The 15,089-nt window shown below is 42.9% G+C and overlaps 2 protein-coding genes across 2 annotated transcripts; both read left to right on the forward strand.

Annotated features, from left to right (window-relative positions):
* Window positions 1-3,231: 3,231 nt before the first annotated feature.
* On the forward strand, window positions 3,232-3,551 carry LOC122190696 (feather keratin 4). The gene has a single exon (XM_042890784.1). The coding sequence runs from the start codon at window positions 3,255-3,257 to the stop codon at window positions 3,549-3,551; it is 297 nt and encodes a 98-aa protein (XP_042746718.1). The 5' UTR covers window positions 3,232-3,254.
* Window positions 3,552-14,472: 10,921 nt separating this feature from the next.
* LOC122190697 (feather keratin 4) lies at window positions 14,473-15,089 on the forward strand. The gene is made up of 2 exons (XM_042890785.1): window positions 14,473-14,517; window positions 14,718-15,089. The coding sequence occupies exons 1-2, from the start codon at window positions 14,473-14,475 to the stop codon at window positions 15,087-15,089; spliced, it is 417 nt and encodes a 138-aa protein (XP_042746719.1).

Below are 15,089 nucleotides of genomic sequence, written 5' to 3' on the forward strand. Positions count from 1 at the left end.
AGGATGAGGTGGAATTCCCATGAGCCCATTGCCCAGGAAGCCCAAAGTCAGGTGCCAGACTGAAGATGAAGCTACTAGACAGAATTTCCAGATGGGCTGAGCATCTTTGTGACCTTCTGCAAAGCAGAGAGGAATGTGAGATTGCCAGCTTGTAATGTCTGGAAACACAGACATTAGCTGTCTTCTTCTCCCACTGGCTTGTCACTATCACACATCCTTGTTGTCTTCTCCTGTCCTGTGCCATGGGCTCATCCTGAGGCAAGTTGAGATGGCCCTGCTTCTTCTCCCTCTCACCATGTGAGGGAGGAAGACATGCATCCCATTGTGTTGAAGGTCAGTCAGAATTCCAGCAGCCCTCATATCAACCTAAAACACACTCCTTCTACCATGCAATGCTCTGTTTCTATCTTCAAACTCAATAAATGTTATGTTGCATTGTAATATCAATCTCTTTCTGTTCCTTCCTTGTTAAGATGCGTAATGACATTTACCAAAGAGAAATGGGATATCTTGGGTTATGAATCTTAGTTTTACTCACAGAACTTAATCTGTTTTAGTAGGACCCTTGACCAACGTCTCTGAATTAAAGGCATTTCACAAGTCATTGGCTGACCAGTGTGAACACAAGGAGGACAAATTCTCCTGGTTGCAGGCGTTGTGCCGTCTGGCCTGTTGCTGCACCTATGCTACGCCACCTGCGTCAGAGAGGGATAGGGGTGCTTTGCGTGTGGAGTGGCCTTTGCTACTTTGTCTCACTTCAGCAGATGTGATGATTGCTCTTGCCACAGGGAGTTCAGGGGAAAACAAGGTACAGAGCTCTACTTCATATATGCTCTAGCCCACCTTACATGAGGCACTTGTGCCTCCGTGTCCTGTTGGAGGCAGGGTGAATGGCAGCTCTCTATCTGTGTCATGGGCTGTGGGAAGCCCTGCGATGCCTTTCACCAAATGTGAAGCCACTGTGAGTAGAGAGTAGGAGGAAAATGTACATAAAATACGGTATCTGGAATGGAAGGCAACATGTGCACCACATGATCAAGGGCAGCAAGGTGCTGTAGGGCACCAGAAACACTTCAGGAAGATCAGAAAGAAACAACGACATATTTTTCAAAAATATGAATTAATAAAATTATCTAGAAATAGAAATTAACAAAAGCTTCCTTTGAGGACAAAGGAAATTCTCCCTTCCTTTTCTGTGGCAGATGAAGGTGGCATCCTGTGTCCCAGATGCATTGGAGATGTCTTCTACAGGCACATCAGTGTTCTGAGAGATGACAAAGGCCCATGAGCCCTCATGCTCACCTTGAGTTTCCAACTCAGACCCATTGATCCAGGACCTGTATTTCATCTCTGCCATCAGCCCTCAGCCTTGTCTCCAGCTCAGGCATATCAATCTGGTTCTGTTGTTCTTGGTAGGTAGGTTTATGCTTCACAATGGTCCCCTTGGACTGGATGCACAGTTGCCCGGTGCTTTCCCAGCTCCCTCTTGGGTGTATCTGTATTATTCTGGCACTGCTCAGGAGCGTTGGCCCATGTTGGCCCACTGTCAGAACATCGGAACCTGAGCTGTGCCCAGAGTCCCTGGCCTGGCATCAGTGCTGCCATAGCACTGCAAACCTGACTGTTGAGCTGGTCTTTGATGGACCTGTTGGGCATTTCTGCATCTGCCTTGCTCAGGCGTTGTGTAATGAGTTCCACTGGTGGTGTGTCTCCTGGTTTCCATTCTCTTCATCTTCCTAAGTGAGACATTTGGTTGTGTTTCCATGATGAGAGATTTACAAGTGGCTGGTGGAGTCCCAGCATAGTTGCAGAGGCATTTTGTGAGTCAGTGGGATGTGGCCTGGCTGGAGCCTGAGGTGTGTATGTTGGGTATTGCCTGTTGGGCAGACACTCCCTTAGGACACTTGTCACCTCAGGCCAACACTGCACAGAGCTTGGTGTCCACCTTTGTCACATGTGTTTGGAACAACCCTGACTCCTGCTTCTATCCCAGCTGCCCATGCTGGCACCCCCAGACCTCCATCGTTTCTGGGCAAGTGTGTTTACAGCCTGGACATGCTGTTGTCTGTTTGTTGGTGCGCACTGTTGAGTCAGGATGTAAGGGCAAAGTAGGATGCAAAGCATGGACATGGGTGTGGTGAGGAACCAGGCAATTTTTGTGTGTGATTGTGGCAGGCATGGAAGTTTATGGGGAGTGGTCAACTTATGTTTAGGTGTGAGAGTGCGATGTCCTTTTTTGTGAAACACCCCTTTCCTGATGTCAAGTCCTCTCTCAGCTGCTGACAGAGGAGAGAGGAATAAGTGAGTCTTAGCTCTCCTGAGAGCAGTGCTTGATGTTGTAGAATGGCCAGAACCAGAAAGCAGAGCATCCATCCTTGGACTGCTTCCAGCTGAGGCAGCCTGAGCACGTAGATGGGTGAAGCAAAGGCCGTGTTGGTCTTTGCAGATGAGCCCTGCAAGAAGCGTGACCTTTAATGCTGTGCTTGCAAGGAAATGAGGCCCCACACACTGGGGCAAAGCATCAAAGCAAGCTGCAGGGAAATGAGAGGCTGTCACCAGCTGACAGCGTTGGCCATCTCCCTCCCCTTACCTTCATCTTCTCTTCGTGCTTTTGAGTTCCTTCCTCAGAAATGCTTAGGCCTCTAATTCTATCACTTGAAAGGAGCTTGTGTAGCAAAATAGACTTGCATTAACTGGGAAATGAAAATGGAGAAGTAGCTTTGTAGGAGGAGGAATAAGGCATGAATTTCTATAATTGTGTTGTTTTGCATCCAAATGAGCTTGCCCTACTACAGCTGCATATGCATGGTTGCCTCTGGGCCAGGGGCGGTTCAGATTGGTATAAAAGCCAGTCCAGCACCAGGCCCCCTCATCCACTTCTCTTGCCTTCTCCTCCTTGGTGAACAAGGTGAGCTGCAGTGGCCTTCTTCTCACCCTCATCTTTCTCTGCTTCTCCTCTTGCTCTTCTGTTTTCCAATGTGCCTTTCCCTCTATGCAAGCCTTGGTGTGAGCCTTACTCTTTGACGGGGCTCCCACCAACTCTTTTCTGCATGCCAATGTCTGGGGAGGTGGGATAAGGCTTCAGGCTGACTCTGATTGGGCTCTTGGGTATCTAGGCTGCTAAGAGTCTATTTCTCCCAGCTCTACATGTCCCTGCCCCCCAGTCTTTGCCTCCTGCCTTGTGAGCAGACCATCAGTCTGCTGCTCACGCTGTTTTGCTGTCCCCTCTCCAGGTCCACCTCCATCCCACAGCCATGTCCTGCTTCGATCTGTGCCGTCCCTGTGGCCCGACCCCGCTGGCCAACAGCTGCAACGAGCCCTGTGTGCGCCAGTGCCAGGACTCCCGGGTGGTGATCCAGCCCTCTCCCGTTGTGGTCACCCTGCCCGGACCCATCCTCAGCTCCTTCCCCCAGAACACCGCTGTGGGCTCCAGCACCTCCGCTGCTGTTGGCAGCATCCTGAGTGAGGAGGGCGTGCCCATCTCCTCCGGTGGCTTTGGCCTCTCTGGCCTGGGCAGCCGCTTCTCTAGCAGGAGATGCCTGCCCTATTAAAGGCAACACCCATTTCCCATGAGCTTATCCCTGAGGAAGCCCAAAGTCAGGCACCGGACTGTGAACGGTGCTGCTGGCCGAAGTTTCCAGATGGGCTGAGCATCTTTGTGCCCTCCTGCAAAGCAGAGATGGAAGATAAATTACCATCCTGTTCTGATTGGAATAATGATGGATATTTCATTTTCAAAAATTTTCTTGTGGTACATTTTTTCGTGCATTTAAATTTTGGTTTCTGATTGGTTTTATTTAATGCTCTGCTTATAAATTATCAGTTTAGGGTTCTTAATTCATGTGTAGGAAGTCAATCTTGCTTTCTGTTCTTCATTTAGAATGGCTTAAATGGTTTCCTTCCTTCATGTAAACTTATATTTTGCTTTTTATTGTAGAGTACTTTATAACTTTTTCATTAAACTGATGTTGCATCTTAAGTTGTTTTATGTTTGTCTTTTTTTTTCAGTCCTTGTTCCTCTTTGTTTATGGTGAAATATACCATTACATGACAAAAATAATCTGCAGTAATCAAGCTGTAAATTCTCACCTGAGTAAGGGAATTGTCTGATTAGGAATAGTCATACTGAGTAGGATGTGTACTTGAATCTATGTCACCCTGTTGACAAAATTGATGTGATTGAAGGAATTAGGTATTCACTCAGATTTGTGAAGAATCACTGATCATATTGATATACATCCAGGAATGCTTTTGTTCTTGGTGGCGTGGAGGTGTCTTCTGTGATACACATGTAGCATTAAAAATATATAAATGTGCTTCAGAAGAATGAGAAGCCTGGGCAAGAGGCCTGTGTCCTACAGTGGCGTATCCTGAGTGGTCTGTTTTGTGGTGCTGTCTTGATGTGGAACTAAGGGACATGGTTTAGTGGGGAAATACTGGTGGGAGGTAGATGGTTGGGCTAGATGATCTTGGAGGTCTTTTCCAGTCTTCGTGATTTTATGATTGTATGATTCTGTGAATGAAGGAGCTTGGAGAAGCTCTTCGTCTTATTTCTTTAAGTCTGTTTATTAACACTGGTTGTTATTTTTAACACTGGTTGTTATATTTAAATAAATATATCCCCTGGAATGAATCCACCTTTGGATGCTATGGCCCTAAGGAGTGTTTATGCAAGAGGTTAAAGCCTTTATTAAACATTTCATTAGATAGCTCTTGAAGAATGTGAATGTCAGCTTGAAATCCACATCCCCTCTGCATGTTAAGATAGGAGAAATGGATGTTTTAAGTATGATTATGGAATTTTATAAACTTCTCAGCCTATTTGAGACTAGTGAGGCATCCTTAATTCCATGAACCAATTAGTTTTCATGTATGTTTTTTCAAATTGAGTCTTTTCTTGATAATGAAATTATTCTGCTTTTAGTTTTCCAGTCTAAGTTTGTCTTGGCGTTGCGTGAGAAACATACTCTACCCATTTAAAACCCTTTCATCTTCACAGTTTATGGGTTCTTTTTATTTCTGATACTTCCATTAGTGTCAGTATGAAATGAGTCAAAGCTCAGTCTAATGAAGCATTCTTTCCTGTTCCTCAGCAATTTGTTACCTTGCAGGTGTCTTGGAAGTACAATCTAAGATTGAATCCAAGACATTTATTAAAGCTCTTTGTGTGCGGTTCTCTGTCTGACCTAGTTAAGTACAATTGCCATCTAATTTGTTCACCATTCTTTAAAAAATACATATAATTCCAAGGCGGGTTCCAAGCCTCTTGGATGATTTCTTAGAGCCAACCAGACCAGTCTGGAGTCAGTTCACCACCAGAAGACAATTCTGGAGTCTTTTTGAAAATACTGCTGTGATCTTAGTGTTGGGTTTTGAAATGAGTTAGTATACCAAATTGAAGCTCTTGTATTAATAAAAGGAAGCAGAACAGAAGTGTTGAAAGCAACATCTATGGACGTCGTTGCATGCTTTATGGGAAAATTAATTATTCAGGTTGCCAATAAATACCTAGTGCTGCAGAGAACTTGTGTTTCAAAAGCATGGGTGCAACATATTTATTTATGAATTGGTATCATTACGTAGGTCTGGAAAGGGAGGGAACGACTTAAGTGTGTATGCGGGTCACTTTAGATAATGTTACTAAAATAGGAAAAACTGCTTAAAATTTGTAAAAAAGTTGATTTCTCTTCAATAGTTCAGAGATAGTTTTCATAGAGTCTACTAAATTACAAATTTCTACACTATATAAACCTAGATGACAAAAGATGATCTTGGATAGGAGGTTTTAAAGATATCCTATTAAATGGACCATGAGAGTGTTCAAACTTCATTGCACATCATGAGCAATTGATAACTTAATTACACGAATATGCACATTGTTAATGGAAATGGCAAAGGATTCTGAGCCCTTTCTTCTTTAGGTTCTTAAGTAACATAAGACCAAATGAATTCTATTTCTCAGGTATCACTGAGTTCTCATACACAATGTTCAGTAACTTCTCCAAGGAGAGGTTCAAACCTTGCATCTTGTGCAGTGGATAAAGGAGTAACTGTGCAGAATATCTCTACAGTACTAAAGCTAATAAATAAATGAATAAATATACAGATAAATAAATAAAGCAAACAACAACAACAAAAAAACTAAAATTGTAAATATGTATTCCAATTTTGCAATGAACTTGCACCAGTCTGGAGTATAACCACTGCTACAGTGAAGTCTGCTTCAAGGGGAATAAATGTGATGGCAAAAAGGTAATTTTTTTTTCCACAATGACTCCACAGTTAAACTCATGTGAGGGTAATACTAAAAAATTGTTTAAAATTCATGTGTGTTCTCAAGATGATTTGGGAAATGCTATTCATATCTGTGGTCTGAGATGATACGGAAGGGAGTTATAGATTCTCTTTGTGAAAGACCTGAGAAATCAGGTTCAGAACTGGTCTGCATACGTCTCCAGGTGATAGCAGTTGCACCTCAAACTGAGATACCAAGAGTGTGATAATATCTCAACTAGACGAGATGACTCCACATTTGTATCTAACTTGATGTGAAGATTGCTGCACATCTCCTTGACTTAGTAGGGTTTCATGTAATAATGATGGTGATTCTTCAGATGAAACACTATGCAGATATCAGATTGAAAATTAGAGGCAGTCAATAAATGTCCCTAAATAATAAGGCCAAGTCACAGCATTTTTTCATTAGATTGTGGTTGCTAGAGTTTTGCATGGACAAAGAAGTCAAAAAATGCAGACCTGTGTCTGCATCAGCTGTGCTCATACAAACTGGAAATAAAATCTGGGTCAGAAAGTGTTTTATTGTCTCTGGTCAGCAATTCTCACTGGTCTTAATTATCTTTACCTCTTGTAATACTTATGGAAATCTGGTGCTTCTCAACTGTACGTCTGTGTGGGATTGAAATAATGCAGAAATGCAAAATTTGGGAATATTTATGATGCATCTCGTTCTCTGGTCAGACTAAGCCCTTGACATGAAAATGCTCATGAACTGAACACAGGCTCCCACCTTAGAGCTTAACGATTATTCACCTAAAGGAGTGAAGTCCTGAATAAGAACTATGCATCTCATACACTTCCCTTAAGCAGTGTTTTGATGACTAAAGTGAAACATGAAATGTACATTGGCCCTAGGAAACAATATAATTATTGCTGAAATTGAAATGAATCACCACAGTCTTCCAAGGATGGGTGCACATTGGTGAAGATGAAAGCTTTGTCTGTACTGGAATGAGCATAATAAGGGGAGGGGAAAAATAGCGAAATACCAGAAGACATTTTGGGGGGGAAAAAAAAAGAAAAAGAATTAACCTATTTGGAGAATTTTGCATGCCAAAGTATGGATCATTAAATAATTTCATGGGTAGCATATGTCCTAGGACTGCAGGCAATCTGGAATGCAGTATAAAAACCTATAGAACACAAGGCTCTTCCATCCACATCTCTTGCCCTATTCGCCAGGTGAACAGGTAAGTCTGAATCCACCCAAAGTCTTTTTAAATGCTAAATGTTACTTTGATGACTGCTTTTTGTTGTTCTTAGTTCTTCATAAATATCGCTTGGTTCTTTTTTCTTTTTTTTTCCTTTTGGAGAGGAAAATTAGAAAGGTATATTTCTGTCAAATAGAAAAGTCTTATTTGTGAAGCAGGGTGTAACAAGGAAAGACTTGGATATTGGCAATACCCTCAGAACATGCATCTCCATGCTTCATTTTAGAGTCTGGTATAGCACTAAAGTACTAGTACTGAAGGACCTGGCTGGGAATATGTAGTCTTGTCTTAGATATTGGAACTAGCCAACAGATAAATCTGGTCTGACTTCCAGAATATATCTGAAATCCTCTTTTCCACAGGCAGGAGAGATGGGTTCTAGAAGCCTCACTGAAAATGAATTTGGGCAAAAAACTTGTTGAGAAAGCAATCCTTTTTTTCCTACTCTATGTTGGCCTGTTTTGTTCATTAAACTTTTGGGAGAAGAAGGTGGCAGGGGGGTTGGAGATTCATGATCCTTGAGGTCCCTTCCAACCCTGGCCATTCTGTGATTCTGTGAAGGTGCTTCTAAAACACTTTTCTACAGTTTTGCAAATGCTTCTGGTTGGGCTGTTAGAGAATAAATCTGTGCACTAAGGCACTAAACCAAGATAAGTGTCATGATAAGGCTCAGCATTTCCAGCCCTGCCTGCAGCTGCAGCTGTTGTCCTCCATCTCCCATGATACTTGCAGTGATTCCATCTAGAAGGCTGGGGAAGGGGAAACCCTCAAGGGTTCACTGTGTGGGTGCAGGGGGGGGACTTATATGATCAGCAGCAGAGTTCAGAGGCCAAAAGCTCTGGAAACTTTGAGAAGAATAAGGGAAGTCGCTATGTTATATTCAGACTGCACACTGTGGGTTTTGATCTAAGAAATAATTACCATTTAGCCACTTTGTCTCATTACTTCCATATCTGTTAACCCCATATCTGAGTTTTGTAAATTCAACAAAGAGCTTCTATTGCATGTGCTTTCCGGTCCTGTATTTCAGACGACTCTCCATCCTGCAGACATGTCCTCAAACAACCTGTGTGCTCCCACCCCATGTGGCCCAACCCCATTGGCCAACAGCTGCAACGAGCCCTGTGCCCAGCAGTGCCAAGAGTCCACCTACATCATCCAGCCACCTCCGGTGGTGGTGACCCTGCCCGGACCCATCCTCAGCTCCTTCCCCCAGAACACCGCTGTGGGATCCTCCACCTCCGCAGCTGTGGGCAGCACCCTCAGCTCCGAGGGAGTGCCCATTTCCTCCGGCAGCTCCTTGGGATTTGGTTATCCCAGTCTGGGCAGCGGGTACAGCCGGCCCTACCGCCGCTACAACACCTACCGCAGCAGCTTCAATGGGCCGTGCTAGAGCACGAGGAGCAGGCATGATGAGATGAGCAGAAATGCTGAAGCATGACCCGATGTGGGAGAGAGCTCCTGGCCATGGTTATGTGTTATTGAACACCCACAATTCCACCTCAAGTTAACGGAGCTGTGGGACCTTGGCATCCCCTAAAATCAGGCCTTTTTTTTCGTCTTATATTTTGGATTCTTCATGTTTCTAATGAACTTTTTTTCCTGTATCCGAGACTTTATTGTTTCAGTACATGGTAACGCTAAAAAATGAAACCTAGGATGAAAAGATGCATCAGCTGTTGTCTTCCTGAATCCATGATGTGCTTATACTTTGCTTTTTTATTCCACTTCTTGCTTATTAAAGTTATGCTGCATCACACAAGTCTTCTGGTGCTTGTTGGCTGTCTTATGTCCATGAGCAGCCTGCTCCTGATAAAGTTTCTGACCATATATCTATTTACTTTCAGTAATTAAATGCTATGATTTCATATTGGGTTACTACTTCTATGCCAAGACAGCATTTCTACAGCTTCTTCCTTACATATACGAGGAGAATACTCTGTAGTAGTATGTAGTAGTGTGTGCATGTGAATGTAGTGCGTGTAGTTGCCCAAAGCAGACATGTAGAAGAGGTGTGTATACAGAATAGACTGGTGTGATAGACTTCCTAGATTTCCTTCCCCAAATCTGGCTTTCACCACAGAGATAAAGGCTTGCACATAAACTGCTTGTTATTGAATCTCTTTTGTACATAAGAAAGTCTCTCTGATGACTATGGTCTGAGAAACATTGTGCTCTTTGGGGAGAATTGTACCCTAAAAAGAAACCTATTCCCCCGGTATATCATATTGAGTACTATTTTGTAATCAGTGCCACCTTATCCAAGGCTGCTTCAGTGAAGAAGTGGGATTCCTAATGCAGACAGAGCTCCTAGTGCTTCTGTGCAGATCTCCATGAGATTATGCTGAAAATGTTGGGTTTGGCAGAGGTATTTGCATACATTCATTGGCTGCAGGCGGCTCTGGAGATAAATGACAGGCTGAATGTTCACCCCATGGTGATGTCTGTAACTTCAGTTTATTTGCAGTATGGAAATTCACCTCTTCTTACTGAGATGGAAAAGATTTAAACGTTTGTGTTCCTCCTGCATCTCCAGCTCCAAGCATGTATGCCATCATCATTTCCTTCCTAAATGACTAATGAAGGTAAACATAAAATCGAGGACCTGGCATATAATTGCAGTAAGGTCTCACGTAACCCCTGGCACACATAAATGCTGGATTGTGAAAAGGGTTTCTACCAGTGATGATAGCAACCCCCTTGCCCTGAGATTGCAGGTATGAGCTCATCAGTCCTGGTGGCTGCAAGGCAGGTGGATCCAGCACAGGGCCGTGGGTAGAGAAATGCTAATTACACTGTTAGAATTTAAAATGTAATTAAACATCTACATTTGAAAAAAAATATTCAAACACCTGTTTGAAAACAACCAAAGCCCACCCAGTGTGGGTGCGGTACTCCTCAGAATCCCTGCTGAGTAAACAAGCTTTTCCCTACAGCATGAAATCATTTTTGATGCTGTTGTTTTCTACTGTTCACACTGAATCCTGGTACAACACCACCACCACAGGCCATCCCTTTGCAGAAAAACTCCATGGTTACCTGTGCAGTCATTATTTGCAGTCATTTTTTTGGACAAAAAGAGAAACTATATCATCAATTGTTTAAGCTCATTAGACCACAGTACAAAACAAAACCTCAAACTTTTGTCATTTTAAAGTCCTTTATAGCAGTATTTGAATAACATTAACAATGAAAACATCTGTGTATGAAATAGGTATGAACTCTGAGGACTGTATATATCTACTTATATCTGAATGCTTCTGCCTTCGGGGGCAGCACAAGTTGAATTGGTGAAGCTCACACTGGAGGCTCTGCCTATACCCAATGACACCCCAAATTAAACACACAGTGTGTGTATTATTCATCCACCTGCATCAAACAACACGTGGCCTCATTGGGATGCAATAGAAGCAGCAATACATTGCAGAGATACCCAGTCTGATAGAACAAATGGACCTTAACATACAAATACATCTCCTCTTGTAAGCACTAAGACAGCAATAGCTGGCACCATGAGGGTATTATCAGAATTCACTGCCAATGGCCTGGAACCACGTCTCCTAATTTACTGGGTAAGCTTCAAATGGAGTTGCAGACTGTTGGTCAATGAACATTAGTATTAGCACAATTAACTAAGATTGGGGTCTGAAGTTCAAAAGAGAACAATCAAACCCATTGTGGACAGTGAGAGAAAGGGCTGCACAGGAGAGTTCTGTGCTGTAAAGAGCGTTGTAGATTTGTTCAGCTGCTCAGAGCCTCTTTCTTTTGAACAAGGTAATTAATTATAACTCAGATGTTATTGCATCTCTTCCCATCAGGGAAACTGCTCTGCTCGCCGTGTGTCTGTGTCTCCATGTGCAGATTTTGGGTCACTTGTGTGTCTGGAGCCATTCCACAGGGATTACTGTGAGTAAGATTCCAGTTCCCTCCTGATGAAGGGCTTCTCTTCAGCCATTTAGTTGCTCACAGGTGTCTCAGGAGGATGTTCTCACATTATGCAAAAACTTTTAATTATAATATGAATATACAGGCCTGTCCTTGATCATATAAAAACAGCTGTGAACTTCTGATTCACTCACTTTAATTCAGCCCAAATATCAGGAGATGAAGACATTCAGACTGTGCAGTGAAGTGGTTGGTCTCAGAACATCAATTATTGCAATCTCTTTCAAGGAAGGTCACAGACATCTCTGAAAATATCTTTAGGTCCTTTTCTAAACTCTGAGTCTGATATTGAAAGAATTCTTTATTTCCAAGTAGAGGTTGGAAAAAAGAACAAAATAATTTCTGAAAATTATCTGAGGATAATGTTGCCATGCAAATTACTCCCCCAAATTAGTACTACATACCAGAGGAGATTCTCTTTGAAAAACCTTGCTATTCTCTTAGATTACAGAGAAGTTCTGAGGAGTGGCCGTGGTTGGCAAATCCAAAAAAGGTGAGAGTTATTTCTTTGAGAATCTCTTTGGAATATGAGATGGTTGACACCAACCTTGAGCTATTTTTAATTAAAAATGAAATAGCCATCAATCCTGCCACCCCAAACAGTGGCATAAATTTTAGAAGCCACTGACTGGTCTATACTTCCAAATCTTGATAGTAGATTATTATAAGAGAGATATGAAAATTCAAACACGGGTCACATATCTTAAGCTTCACATAACATAATACTTTGCATGCCTGGAGTTTTAATAAAAGTTTCTGATAAACTTTGAAGTTCTGAGGAGCATCTGACCAAGCCAAACAAGTTTAAGTTCCCAGGGGATCTTCCAAAGACACTTATAATTTAGTGATGATTTACATGTCTCAGTAATTGAAGTGCTAGGAGAGCAAAGACCTGAGTGCTGGTCTCTGTGCCAAGGATCATTTATGTATTTTACCCCTTTACTTTTTATCCTGCAAAATTTTCCTATAGAAGAAGTTAATTTCTTTTCAAAGCCCAGAAAAAGTTACAAGTGAAGAAATTACGGAGGTTGCATATATTTCTGACACTTCTCCAGTTGGCTGCCACTGGTCTAACACCATGCACCAGGCTCTGCAGGGGCAGCAGAAGTCAATGCAGTGTTATGGAAGAAAGAAATGTTGTGTGTGACTGTTTCTGCAGTCTGAGTTTTGCAAAGTCTTATCTTTTGCAAGACTCTTCCTTGAGAACAATTGGTAACATGTTCACCTATATGGAAGTTAATCTGAATGCAGCTGTGGATGTGATGAGGTCGGAGATAAGAATTGAGGTGTATCTATGGACTCTCTGGATATAAAGCTCCTAAGAGCCCATAACTGGAGAAAGACAAGCAAGATCCTCTATAAGATTTTCCTTCTGAGTCTTCCACAGAAATACAATAGCTCCATAATATCTCATTTGACAAGATTTTTTGTACTCTTCTTGTACTCTTCTTCTTCCATGTCAAAGAATCAGCAACTTAAAAGCTTTTCTGTCTATATGGCCTTTGCAGAAAGTTCTAGCCCTTTTCAGTCCCTCTCAGCTCTCACTGTGTTTTTCACAGCCCTTCCCTTTGCACTTTTCATGGTTTCTTCTGTAATTTTTGGGCCTGAGTTGGGTGTGAATTGTGTGTGTGCCTTCCTTGCCACTTTCTGGAAAACTCTTCTTTTCAACCTTAGAGCATCTGAAATCTCCCAACTACAGCTGCTCATGGACTGGCTTCCCACTCACAAAAGCTAAAATCCATCATGATTTGCAACAGCATTTACCTTGCAGAGGAGGGCTTGTCCACGGTTCTACGTTATGCAAATTCTGCTTAATCTACTAAATGACACCAGGCAGATCCCAAAGGGTTTTCAAGGCCGGATAAATTCTGAATTAATTATTCTAATGTTACCAGAAATTAACTTGGCACAGAATATTTTGAGATGAAAGAAACCTGTGGTCAGATATACATGCCACAAGATAAGGAAGCAAGGCAGTAATAAGCACAAATACTGAGGCAAAAAAACATAATCAGTACCAGCTCATAAATAATTTCATGCACAAAGAACAGTCCAAGTTGTTGGGCAACTTGGGATGAAGTATAAAAACCTGAGCAACTCACACTCCTTCCATCCATTTCTCTTCCCTTCTTTGCCTTGGACAGTAGGGTAAGTCTGAACTCGTTTATTCTCTTTCTGTACGTTGAACTCTTGCCTTGATGGTGTTGTACTGTTGACATACATTCGGCTTATTCTTTTCTCTGAGAGGAAGCTGAGATGGGTTTTCATATGAAAGAGGAAGTTTTCTTTTGGTGGTCTGTTACAAAAATCATGGAATGGGGGAATCAGACCCAAATTAGAGGGAAATTTATCTATGGTCAGATGTTAAGAGCAACAAACAGGAGTCCAATACTGCATTTTATCCTTCACTGTCCTGGGTTGCCAGCTCTACATGAAGAAAGCCTCAGTCCATGTCTGCCTTTGAAACTCACCTCATAGCAATTCTGCAGGCAAAGAGTGCCCAGGAACCAACTCCTCCCCATGCAGCAAACACCTGCAGACAGATTTCTACTGTAACTTCTGCTGATGATCTTTATGTTAATAGCAAGACAAAAAGTAGAAGGGTTCCTGAACTCAGCTGCCTGCCAGTTCTTGTCAATTTCAAGTAGTTGGCTTGTATTTTCCAGTTTCTTCAAACTGGGAGAAGGGACCTCTAAGATGGCACTTGGATGAAAGCGTGGGAGATGAAGGAAAAAGGAAAAATTATCTGCTGTTTGAGCACTGGATAGGACGCTTGTCATCTTTGGATGTTTAGTAAATATATAAGCTTTGGATCAGCAATAACAAGCCAGATCTCACCTGGTCCAGCTGAGAACTTTCATCTGGAGGCTCTATTTCTCTAGGACACACATACCTTTCCTATGTGCAGCCACAGCTGCAAGGGGAGGTGTTGAAAGTTCCCTTTTTCCAGGGTAGCATTATGGCCATGTGGTTAGGGCATTCTCTGCAATGGGAACGTCGAGGTTTTCAACATCACCACATGCCCCGATTCCTGGGTGAGTTTACTAACCACGGAGGCTTCAGGGTAAGTGGCGGAGCAAGATTCATTAGTGTTACCTTCCCTAGCAGTCTCCTTAAAGGAAATGCCAACTCAACCCTGTTTTGAAAATACTCTGGAGCAAAAATATAATCTTGCTCCCCATGCAATCTCTTGCAAGTTTGCTATATTCAGGAAGGGTTTAATCCAATTCTTGTATTGCATTTGTTTCCTTCTCTCTGTTTCAGATTTACCTCCGGCCCAGAGAAATGTCCTGCTATGACCTGTGTGCTCCCACTCCCTGTGGCCCAACCCCACTGGCCAACAGCTGCAACGAGCCCTGTGTGCGTCAGTGCCAGGACTCCACGGTGGTCATCCAGCCCTCTCCCGTGGTGGTGACCCTGCCCGGACCCATCCTCAGCTCCTTCCCCCAGAACACTACTGTGGGATCCTCAGCATCTGCTGCTGTTGGGAGTGCTCTCAGTGCAGGAGGAGTGCCCATCTCCTCCGGCAGCTCCTTGGGATTTGGGAGCTTTGGTTATCCCAGTCTGGGCAGCGGGTACAGCCGGCCCTACCGCCGCTACAACACCTACCGCAGCGGCTTCAATGGGCCGTGCTAG

The sequence above is a fragment of the Lagopus leucura genome, unplaced genomic scaffold, assembly GCF_019238085.1.
Source record: "Lagopus leucura isolate 7727_CA_CO unplaced genomic scaffold, USGS_WTPT01 35307-0_obj-0_obj, whole genome shotgun sequence".
In the NCBI taxonomy this organism is placed as follows: Eukaryota; Metazoa; Chordata; class Aves; order Galliformes; family Phasianidae; genus Lagopus; species Lagopus leucura.